Source organism: Nyctereutes procyonoides, unplaced genomic scaffold, assembly GCF_905146905.1.
Source record: "Nyctereutes procyonoides isolate TBG_1078 unplaced genomic scaffold, NYPRO_anot_genome, whole genome shotgun sequence".
NCBI lineage: Eukaryota > Metazoa > Chordata > Mammalia > Carnivora > Canidae > Nyctereutes > Nyctereutes procyonoides.
In genome coordinates, this window is record NW_026575025.1 from 8523811 (window position 1) to 8536065 (window position 12255).

Consider the following 12255-nt stretch of genomic DNA (forward strand, 5'->3'; position numbering starts at 1 on the left):
CATGTTTTGTTAGATTTGTACCTATGTATTTCACTTTTGGGGGTGCTAACATAAATGATATATTTTTAATTGCAAACTCCACTTGTTCATTGGTGTTATACAGGAAAGGAATGAACTTTTGTGAGTTTTTTCTTTTTAAGATTGATTTTTTAAAACTTTCTTTTTTTAATTTTTTTTAGATTTTATTTATTTATTTATTGAGAGAGAGAGAGAGGGAGAATGGCTGGGACACAGGCAGAGGGAGAAGCAGGGTCCATGCAGGGAACCTGACGTGGGACTCGATCCCGGATCTCCAGGATCACACCCCAGGCTGCAGGCAGCGGTAAACCGCTGTGCCACCGGGGCTGCCCCAAGATTTATTTATTATTTGAGAGAGAGAGAGCAGGGGGGAGGGACAGAGGGAAAAGGAGAGAGAGAGAGACTCTCAAGCAGACTCCCCACTGAGCATGGAGCAGGATGTGGGGCTCAACTCCATGACCTTGAGATCATGACCTGAGCCAGAACCAAGAGTTGGTTACCCAACAGACTGAGCCACCAAGGTGTCCCTAAAAGCAATTAACTTTTGTATATTAACCTTGTATCCTGTAACCTTGCTATGATTGCTTTTTAGTTCCAGGAGTTCTTGTTGTTGATTTTCTGGTTTCCTACATAGACGGTCATGTCATCTGCAAACAAAGACAGTTTTATTTCTTCCTTCCCAATCTGTATGCCTTTTATTTCCCTGCCTTCTTGGAAGGACTTCTTGGAAGGACTGGGACTTCCTTCCTTCCTAGCTAGGACTTCCACTACAGTGTCCCCAAGGATGAGAGGGGACATCCTTGCTTTGTTCCTTATCTTAGCAGGAAAACTTTTGGTTTCTTACTATTAAGTGTGATGTTAGCTATAGGGTTTTTTGGTAGACATCCTATATCAAGCTGAGGAAGCTCCCCTCTATTCCTAGTTTGCTGAAAATTATAAATAGGTGTTAGGTTTTGCTAAATGCTTTTTCTATATCTACTGATATGATCATGTGACTTTTTTTCCTCCTTAGCCTGTTGATGAGATGATTACATTAACCGACTTTTGAATGTTGAACCAGATTTGCATATGTGGGTTAATAAATTCCACTTGGTCATGGTGTGTAATTCTTTTTATATGTTATCGGATTTGATTTGCTAATATTTAGTTAAGGATTTTACATCTCTGTTTATGAGAGATATTGGTCTGTGGTTTTCTTGTAATATCTCTGGTTTTAAAAGGTATTAGGGTAAAGCTAGCCTCATAGAATGAGTTAGGATATACTTCCATCTTGGGAAAAGGTTATAAAGAATTGGAATAATTTTTTCCTTAAATGTTTGGTAGAATTCACTTGTGAACATATTAGGGCCCTAAAATATATTTGAATAGCTTTTAAAAAACTAAACTTTTTATTTTGAGATGATTGTAGATGCATAGTTATTTGCAATAAATGATACAGAGAGGTGCTATACACCCTTTATCCAGTTTTCTCCAATGGTAACATCTTGCAAAACTTAAGTAGAATATTACAACCAGGATGCTGACTTTGATACAGTCAAGATGCAGAACATTTCCACCACTTCAAGGATCCCCAAGTCATCCTTTATTTATTTATTTTTCCCAAGTCATCCTTTAAAGCCATATCCATGGGATCCCTGGGTGGCGCAGCGGTTTGGCGCCTGCCTTTGGCCCAGGGCGGGATCCTGGAGACCCGGGATCGAATCCCACGTCGGGCTCCCTGCATGGAGCCTGCTTCTCCCTCTGCCTGTGTCTCTGCCTCTCTCTCTCTCTCTCTCTCTCTCTCTCTCTCTCTCTGTGACTATCATAAATAAATAAAAATTAAAAAAGATATATAAAAATAAAAAAATAAAAAAAATAAAAAAAAATAGAGCCTTATCCATCATCCTCCTTTCTAAACCCTGGGAGCCACTGACCTGTTCTCCATTTCTATACTTTCATCATTTCAGGAATGCTATATAAAGGATCATACAGTATGTAATGTTCTAAGATTTTTTTTTTTTTACTCAGAGGAATTCTCTGGAAATTCACCTGGATTGGGGCATAGCTTAGTAGTCTGTTACTTTTTCTTGCTGAATGGTAGGTGCGTGGGGTGGATGGATGGCAGTTTAACCATTCACCCATTAAAGGACATCTGGGCTGTTTCCAGTTTTTTTGCTATTACAAATAAAGCTACTGTGAACATTTGTGTGCAGGCGAATTTTCATTCATCTGGGTTAAATGTCCAGGAGTATAATTGGTGGGTTGAATGGTAGCTACATGTTTCATTTTTAAAGAAACTATGAAGCTGTTTTCCAGAGTGGCTGTACCATTTCACATTTACAACAGCAGTGGATGGGTGATCCACTTTATCTGCATTCTTGCTAGCAGTTGGTGGTATCACTATTTTTTTATTTTAGCTGTTCTGATAGGTATTTAGTGGAATCTCATTGTGGTTTTAATTTTTATCCCCCTACGGACTAGCGATGTTGAACCTCATTTCATATGCTTATTTTCCATCTGTATGTCTTCAGTGAAATGTCTGTTCCTGTATTTTGCCCATTTTTAAAATTGGATTATTTGTTTTCTTCACTGTTGAGGTTTGAGAGACCTTTATATGCTTCAGAGAAATATATCCTTGGTGGGATATCCCTTAATGTGACATGTGGTTTGCAGATATTCTCTCCTGGTGCTTAACTTGTCTGTTCCTCCTCTTCCTTGGTAAGAATTACATTAACCCATATATCAAGATGGAGAGAGTCAGCTTTACTCTGTTACAAAGACAAAAAGAAAACCTAGAACTCACCACTGTATCATCCTTGGGTTCTGAGGTCTTCCCTCGTCTTGACCTTTCAGAGTCTTATGCTTGCTTTATACAAAATGTCCAGGGTTGTACTTAGCAAGGGAATCAGGAAGGATTACATCTACTCCATCTTCCTGAAAGCAGAAATCAGCAAACTTTTCTTTAAAAGTTGGATCAGAGGTGGTCAAGCTTTCTGCTTTCTAGTGCCATCTTAGTTTGTATCATGGATAAAATAGGGTGAAATCCAGGCTGTAAAATGGAGCACAGAACGTCTTGCTTTGCAGTGTATTAAAGCAAAAGTTCATGGGCTGCACAGTAATCAGCTGTGATCTTTTATGTCTTTCTGAGACTCTGCCCCTGCACTGGGACTCCTTAGCCCCCCACACCTCTCCCCTTCCTCCTTCTCCAGGGGCCTCAGGAGCAAGACTCTCCTCCTCAGGCTCTGGACAGACACTGGGGAGGGGCTCCCCGGCCTCGGCCTCAAACTGTGGAAGAAGGGTCTTGATGTCAGTCAGCTTTCATGACTGCACTTTCATGGCATGGAGAGAGCTGCCTCCTCAAGGAGGTAAATAACCTCCTCGTTCTCCTTCCTCTTTCACTCAGCAGGTCATCTGGGTTGTTGTCAGAACTACCTATAAATTCTTCACTTCCCCTCATGGCTGGCGGACTTTTTGTCTTAAAAATTCTGCCATTGTCGGCAGCTGAAGTATCCAGGCTGGCTGTAGCCCGTTCCAGCCACGTTCTCTCTGGAAGTGGAGAAGTGTCCTCCACAGATGCCCCGTGAGGACTGTCCATTCATCCATCACGCTGCTGGGCCACTGAGGGTACCAAACCTCTCTCGGTCCCTCACTTCCCTTCCCTGGGGAGCAGACGACAGAAGTGTGGCCCCTGACCAGCAGCAGCACTGGGCACTTGCTGGGAGGGCGAGCTTGGGCTCCCCCGCTCCCCAGAATCAGACTCCAAGAGGAGGCACTAGAGGAGGGGCCGGGTGAGCTGTGGTTCCACAAGCCCCTCCCAGGTCTGGGAGAACTAAAGAGTATTCAGTGTGAGAGAGGACAAAGGAGGCCGGTGGCGACCCGAGATACCGAGATACTGACCAGAGATGCCCGTGTGGCTGGGTGTGCAGAGGACCCGGTGGCTGCTGTTGCACACTGAGCTGGGAGAGTGACCCAAGTCTGAGCACAGCGCATGCGGGGGGGAGGACAGAGCTGATGGAGTCTTGGAACCACGTGTGGGAGCCGTGGGAGCCGCAGGAACCTGGGGGGTGGGGGACACAGCTTCACAGGGTGGGCAGAAGGACGCAAGGGCTGGGGCCCTGCCAGTAGGGGCTGGGTAATCGGCAATTGGCCTGGATTCTCACCTGGAGGAGCCTTAGAACACGGTGGGGGGCCTCCAAACTCTGTGTCCCCCCACCCCAGGGTGCTGTGCGACAGGGGGCAGAGCCACTGCTGGAGGGCAGGGCCCTGGAAGGTGTCCCTCCCCCTCCCCCTGCTCAGACTTGCCCCCGAAAAGGCTCTAAAACTCACAAGTTCCAGTCACTGTTAACAGGCTTGGTGTGATCTGTTGTTGGCGTGATCTGTTGCTTGGTGTGATCTGTTTCTGTCCCAGGACCCGCCCCACATCTACTGTGCCATCCCCCAGGCCGCCCCTCACGTAGCTGAGGTTTCTTAGACACCTGGCTTTCTGCCCTGGCCACATGAATTTTGCTACATCAATCCCCACCTCGGCCCCTGCCCCCGCCCCCTGGTTAGGACTTTCCTCCTCTGTCTCCCTGTCACAGGCACCTCGTATTTCCTTCAGCCACTATGGTTAAGGCTGCTTTAGGGTTTTTGTTCCTATCTCTCTATAAAGTGCCAGCTCCCTGCAGCCAGGGCTTCTGTCCATCCTGGTTTTGATTGTGTGGGTAGTGGACTTCTCTTCGTGGTTGTGTTTGACTCACTGAAGACCAAGGTGACTCTGTGTCCCCTGGGCACGCATGACAACAGGTAGCACTCAGAGATGCTCTGGACGCTAGGATTTCCTCTGCTGCTCGTGATTATAATCAAGCTTTATCTGTTAAAACGCACTGGTGGCAGTGGTGACAGATACACACACATAGAAGGAAAGGACACCCAAAAGCCATTGCTATTTTTTATTTTGCTGCTCAAAATAATTACCAAAGGGAAAAGAATCTCCACAACAAAATCCTAACGACACAGCATCAGAGCACAGGGGACAGGACTGGTCACCGTAAGTTGGCACAAGATTATCCATCGTGTCCAATTTTGACCTTAAGCGACATGGCACAGAGGAACCTGCCCAAGGGCATCATCAGGGCTGCTCCACATCTTCTGCGGAGACCACAGACGGCAGGTCGGGCAGGTCGTGCAGGGCCCCGGCCTCTGCAACGAAGAAGCGCCAGTCAGAGCCCTACCGTCTGCACCAGGGACAGTGACACTCAGCACACATGCCAGAGCCACTGTGTCATTCTCTGGAGGGTCCCAGAATCAGACCCGAAATCCAGGGCAACCCTTCCTATTTCTCACCTCTTACTGATTTAAGTTTCACACTTACTATGCATTTGAAACTGTCGGGCTCTTAAAGTCTCACTTTAATGAAGAATAATTCCTGTTTGGCTAATAAAGATGGGTACCTCTGAGTGAAAGAAGTTCCATATTACAAAATTCTTAACAGAGCAAAGTGAAAAACAAGTCCCCAGAAGAATCCATCTGCCCTTGCAGGAAAAGTCACCAGGAGATTTTCCCCGGGGAAAGAGAGTCCCCTGCAGGTTTGGCAGGGCTCCAACAGGGCAGACTTGGTTATGGGTTCTGAGCTGGAAAGTCCTCCTCTGCAGTCTCCGTGCCCACGGTTGGCTCCAAGGAAGAAGCCACCTGCCTTTCACCTCCTCCCTCCCACGCCCACCTGAACTCCTTAACTACAGCCATGGGTACAGCCAGAAAAGCACATGGATCAAAACAGAAGTCAAGAATTAGTCTCAACTCTGCCAAACTCACAACAAAATTGTAAGTGTAAAACTTGATAAAACATGTCTCTCCTGGAGAACCCCCCTATCCCTGTCTCCCTTACTTGGCTCCTGGGGCACTGCCACCTCTGTCCTGGTGCCTTCCCAGGGAGCGGTTTGATGCTCCGTGCAGAGGGGCCAGGCAGAAACAGGCCCACAGGGAGGCCTCACCCGCACCGTGGAAGATACCAGGTCTAGAGGGGAGACTATTGAGATGGGAATGAGGTCCACTCTGCAGGAAGGCTGCATAAACAAAAACTGGGATCTGAAATATGGGTCAGTTCACCTGCTTACGAGGTGTGGTCTGAGATGGCCTACGGGGAACTGCAGCACTTGTCACTCTGCCACCAAGTATGGCTCGTTCAGCGAGGGAGTGGGGCCAGATGCTCTCTCTGTCCCTGGGTCCCCCAAGGCTCTGATGACCCTCTGTAGGGACTGGGGCAGTATCCCAACCAACTGCCCTGACTTTAGGAATGTGAGCGGATGGCTGGCTACTTCCCAAGACTACGGAATCGTCTTTTGATAGGCTTTTTATGTGTGCGGGGCTCTAAGAGGTGGAATTTAAAATTGGTAATATTTCATGTACCTTTGACACGCAAGAAAGTCAGAAACTCGATTAACATGCGCACAGCAGCATTCTCCGACAGCGGCCCGGCAAAGCCTCCTAGAAAACAGGATCGGCGTCTGCCACCTGCTGCACGGGGCTCTGTATCTCACATCTCCATCTGCGGAGGCTGGGCATCTGGAAGCCGGTGGACTGGCCATGACCCCTCCCGAGGGCCTTACTTAGCACAGTGCGGGGGTGGGGGTGGGGGTGGGGGTGGGGTCTGGTCAAGGCCAAACTCTTCTGAGGCTTTGAGCCCAGTGACTCTGCCCCTGTGGCCGCCCTGGGGCACAGGATGCTGATGCTGGGTCTTGTACTTGTCCTGGCAGCTGGCAGACCTGGCCAGACCAGGCTGGGGTAGGGGGTGGCAGGAGCCTGATGCCCCACTGCCCTGTGTGCCCCGGGGGGGTGATGGACAGTGAGGTGACCCAGGTTCTCTCACCTGACCTTCCTTCGTCTTCAGGTGGGAGTTCCCGTTTGCCAGTGAGGCCAGGCTTCTCATGAAATGATCTGTGGTTGTCAATGGCATCTGTTTGCAAATCGGAGAGGAAAACACCTGACAGTTGTTAGTATAATTACACTCTCCTCACTCCCAAAGGAGGACACACTGGCTGCTTATAAAGCGCGTAGGCAACTGGATGGTCAATATTAAGTCACAGTAGGGAAGCCATAGCAGCAGAGATATCATTCTCTGTGGAACCACAAACTTGTGCCAATGCCAGAGGCACGGACCTCCCCCGCTCAGGTGCAGGGACTCTGCCAGAGGAAGGAACCCACGGGGCCAGGAGGGAAGCGAGAGGGAGCACAGCGCTTGGCAGAGCTGGACAGGCCCTGGGGAGAGCGGCTGGTGCCTCTCCCAGCCCAGGGAGAGGGGCTTGAGGTGGTCCCATTGGTGCTGGCAGGTGAGCTGGGTACCTCTCAGGGAGACCACGGGCTGGGGTCCTATGGCCCTGAAAATGGGGGGGCTACTGAAGAACTGAAGTTCAGACTGATCAGACTTCTAAGAGCTCCCCCGGCAGTTGTGTGGGAGATGGATTGGAGCAAGCCAGCCAGAGCCGGGGCAGGGGGGCTAAATGACTGTGTGTGCACGTGCGTGCGTGTGTGTGCTCACGCCTATGTTGGCTGGTGTGAAAAGAGGGAGTCATGATTGCAAGCAGAGCAGTCCCTTGAGAAGCTCGGAAGGAAAGCAGGAGGTGCTAACCCAAGGGCCCAGCAGGGAAAGAAGCACCGGGTTTGGGGTGTTTTGGGGGTGAGGGAGAAGAGGCCATGAGGACGGGGTGAGCGGGGCTGTGGCATCTGTCTGCAAGGCGAGGCAGGAGAAAGCCAGAGGCCGTGGCACAGCCCTGGGGGCAGGAAGAACCAGGCCCCTGGTGTCGTGCCCCCATCGTGGTCATTGTCCCCTGTCCCCCATGTGCGCCTACAGAAACGGGGTGCGCTGGGGCTATAAAGCATCCTGATAAGCTCGTCTGCAGGTGCCGCCTCTGGCGAGCCAGCTTGACAGAGATGTAAGCTTGATAGTAAACAAGAGCTTGTTTTCTAGCTCAAGATCCAAATCTTGACGAACAGATTAATATTTCAAAGTAACATGAATGAGGATCTTTGCGGAAGGGTTCCTTCTTTCTCTTGGGTCAGAAGCACACAGAGATGAGATGCTTTCTGAGCAACAGAGCTCAGGGTTCCAGAAGGTTCTGGAAAACCTGCGCCCTCTGAGCCCATATGCCCCTCCTGCCGGCGAGGTCACACGACTTACAGTGACAGGACTATGTGGGGACCTGCCCTTGCCTTTGACCTGACACCAGGGCACCCAGAGGCCCTGCCTGGGGCCCCTGCTTGTCTTGGTCATTTCTATGCCCGTGTTGCTCAGAGCATCCTCCTGAACGTCAGAGAGACACCATCTACGTGGGAGAAAAGTCTGTTCAAGTGGTGGGATTAAGAGCCAGCCCTGTGCTAGTTTAAACAGGCACGGTCCTTCCCAGTTACGCTGGTGGGAAGGGAATGCGACCTACATGCTGCTTGCCTCCTTTCCTGGGGCAGAAGGCTGTACATAAATAGGGGAGGGTTGTTTTTCTTAGGGTTGACAGCTGTCCCCAAACCAACCAAGTCTGCAAATTTGAGAGCTATGAGCATGTAAGTGATTGGAGGGGGAAATAAAAGGTCTCCTCTGGTCCTCTCCTTTAGGATAATTAAAATCCGAAGGTGCCACTGCAGACAGAGGACAAACAGGAAGCAGAGAGTGGGGCTAAGGACAAGCGAGGGGAGGCATGGACGCACACAGCCTCTGGGTCCCAGAGCTGCGCCCTTTGGGGCCTGGGTCACCTGGAGGCAGAACCTGCCTGTGCACACCTGCTGCCTCCTGCCCCTACTAAGAATTCCACAGCCCTGAGCAAGCCCTGGACTTGGCGTGCTTATCTACACGCAGCTGCCACATCAGGGGATCTCTGAAGTCCCCAGCACCTCTGGGTCCATGGGTTCTCTGCATCCTGAAGGCACTCCAGTCACACTGTGTCCAAACGGTGTCAAATCAAGGACAGGACACCGAGTATTAGTCTACTCACAGGCTGGCAAGGTCTGGGAAATGATGGCTGCAGGTGAACGCCATGCTCTGGTTCTAGGTGTGTGCACACACACGTGCACCCCCGCCCACTCCCCCACCCTGGCTGCACATTTTAGCTGGTAGATTCACGGCAGAGTTAAGGCCAAGGACGGCCCAGTACCCTGATGGACTACTGCAAGTTGGCAAAGCGTCCTCCGACTCCACACTGCCCAGATTTGACCTTCTGAAGCCGAGAAAGTGCTAATGAGCAGACTGCGGGAAGCAGGCCCGTTCTGGGAACCTTCTAGGACTCAGATCAGCTGACCGGTTTCCACATAGGGCCCACTGTGAGGGATGTGGACGCACCTCCTGCCACCCCACCTCGGCCCCAGCCCAGGCCCCACGCTCTGTCAGACCCAGTGAGACCTCCACGTGTTCGTCACGTGACCCCACCAACCCACACGCTGCAGACTCTTCCTTCTCACCACTCCCCTCCTACCGTGGGCATTTTGATCTTTCAGTAATAACCTAAGTCCTGCTCTGTGTTGCACAGATGCCTGAGTAAGAAAAAGCAAGGCTAGGAGGACGGTTGGGTGGGGGCGCTGATCAAGGGACCCAGGAATTTGCCCATTTGTTGCAAGCAAGGCTTGCGGCAGGGCACGGGGAAGGGCGCCCCCCCCAGGGAGGTGGCAAGTATTTGAATCCCTGACCCCCTAACCTGCATGGAAAGCCATCCTGCCTCAAAGTCTCATGGAGCGCCTCCTCACGTCCCTCTATCCACGTAACAGAATGCGGACTGGCTACGTAAATGCCAGAAAGAGCAGGATTCATGGAAGTGGCTCCAGTCAGCATCACAAGAGCAGGTTTGGCTCTGAGGGCCGCGCACACTGGGTCACTTACGTGGGCCAAGAAGGTAGCCAGCACTGTTCAGGGTCCAGCCTCTCTTCTCCTTCACCTCGAATGGGAGAAGAGTCATGTCAGGTATGGGCTGCAGGGGTTCAAAGAAGCCCCAACGGGCAGGCTCGGTTTGTATAGCCCACTGCGGTGGTCTGTGAAGCTGCTGCCCTTCAGGTAATCGTAGAATTCACATTGCAAAAACTTTTTTTTTTTTTTTTTTTACTGTCACGTAATAGGCCACGTGGTGTAAGCCTGTTAAAGCGAAGTGGATATTAAAGGAAGCCCACCAGGCTTTCCAGGCATGGTGTAGGAATTTGAATAATGCATGCACTTCGGAGGCTGCAAGGAATTCTGGCTTTGCCCCCCAAAAGCTGTATTCCACATGAACACTTGCTTTGGCAAGTAATTCACTCTAGGGCCCCAACCCCCAAACACAGGGTGCACCCACTTGCTTCTAAGCCATGAGAGCACACAGGCGTGGAGGGCACCTGCGGCTTCGGCTCCCTCCCCGCGGAACTGAGCCGCTGCTGAATGGAATGAAATGAGCCTTGCCGGTAACTCCGCGAAGCAGCCAAGTACGGAGCCCCCCGATTTAACGGATTTGCAGCGAGGAGCTGGTCGTGCGCCGGCAGGGGCGCCAGGCCAGGGGATTCGGAGCGCCTCGGCGGGACCGCGCCCCCACCCCGTCCCCCCACCCCGCCCCGCGCCCCCGCCCCCCGCAGCCCGCCCGGCGCGCGCGACTGTTGCTCCCACCCTCCTGGCCCCTAGCGGGGGACACGCGCCCGCACTCACCGGTGCCCCGAGCCCCGGGGTGGCCGAAAGGGCCGCGGCGAGGAGCAGCCAGGCGAGCAGGAGGGCGCAGCCGCCCGGCATCTGCAAGGGAAGGCGCACGTCGGGCCGAGGCTCGGGCGGGGCCGCTGCGGGGCTGGAGCGGCCGCAGGGGCCAGGAGGCGCCCCCGAGCGCTGTGCGCCGCCGGCCCGGCCCGGACGGGGGGCGAGGGGCCCGGGAACCTCCGGCGGGCGGGGCGGGGCGGGGCTGCCTCCCGCGGGGGCCCCGGGGCGCGCTGTACCTTGAGCGGCGGCGGGTGCGGGGCGGCGGGGGGGTCCCGAGGTCGTGGCGGGTCCGGGGCGGCGGCGGCGGGTCCGGGCGTCCGGTCGGGGGGTCGGGTCTGGCCGGGGGGGCTCACCGCATGGCGCGGCCTCGGGTCCCCCGGGCACAAGCGCGGCGGCTGGGCGCCCTCGACGTGTCCGCGGCCCCGGCGGCCGCCGCTATTTATGCGGAGCCGCGCAGCGTCACGGAGCTCGGCGCCCGCCCCCCGCGCCCCCGCCGAACCGAGGTGGGCGGGAGTGATGGGAGCGCGTCCCGCGGGGCGCCCGCACCAGCACCGTGGCCCTGAGCCCCGGTGGAGAGGCGGGGGCGGCGGAGAGACCCCAAGCCCCGCGGGGAAGCCGCCCCCGTCACCCTGCAGAGAGCCCTTGTCACCCCCGCAGATAGCTTCCACGTCACCCCGCAAGAGCCCCCGTCACCCTGCAGATAGTGTCCATCACCCCGCAGAGAGCCCCCATCACCCCGCAAGAGCCCCCGTCACCCTGCAGATAGTGTCCATCACCCCGCAGAGAGCCCCCATCACCCCCACAGAGAGCCCCCATCACCCCTACAGATGCTCTCATTACCCCACAGAGAGCACCCATCACCCCACAGAGAGCCCCCATCACCCCCACAGAGCCCCCATCACCCCTACAGATAGCTTTCATTACCCCCACAGAGAGCACCCATCACCCCACAGTCCTCATCACCCCTACAGAGAGCCCCCATCACCCCCACAGAGAACCCCCATCACCCCACAGAGAGCCCCCATCACCCCCACAGAGCCCCCATCACCCCTACAGATAGCTTTCATTACCCCCACAGAGAGCACCCATCACCCCACAGTCCTCATCACCCCTACAGAGAGCCCCCATCACCCCCACAGAGAACCCCCATCACCCCACAGAGAGCCCCCATCACCCCCACAGAGCCCCCATCACCCCTACAGATAGCTCTCATTACCCCCACAGAGAGTACCCATCACCCCACAGTCCTCATCACCCCTACAGAGAGCCCCCATCACCCCCACAGAGAACCCCCATCACCCCACAGAGAGCCCCCATCACCCCCACAGAGAGCCCCCATCACCCTTACAGATAGCTCCCACATCACCAGGAAGAGCCTCCATCACCGGGCAGAGTCCCCATCATCCCAGGGGAGAGCCCCCACACTCTGATTGGAGAGCCCCCATCAGGCCACACAGGGAAACCCTGAAACCTGTGGGGAGAGCTCTCAACGGCCAACGGCCCACATCACTGCTGTGTTGGTGAGCCCCACACCCATCACCCCAACCCAGGTCCTACCTGGAGAGAGAGGCCCCCACCCACACACTGCA

General features: G+C 53.7%; 1 protein-coding gene across 1 annotated transcript; it reads right to left on the bottom strand.

Annotated features, from left to right (window-relative positions):
- Positions 1-4941: 4941 nt before the first annotated feature.
- GAL (galanin and GMAP prepropeptide) lies at positions 4942-10974 on the bottom strand. Its single transcript, XM_055315083.1, has 6 exons — positions 10903-10974; positions 10625-10705; positions 9836-9890; positions 6845-6931; positions 6385-6462; positions 4942-5178 (listed from the first exon to the last, which is right to left on the bottom strand). The coding sequence occupies exons 2-6, from the start codon at positions 10703-10705 to the stop codon at positions 5108-5110; spliced, it is 372 nt and encodes a 123-aa protein (XP_055171058.1). The 5' UTR covers positions 10903-10974; the 3' UTR covers positions 4942-5107.
- Between the last annotated feature and the right edge of the window lie 1281 nt (positions 10975-12255).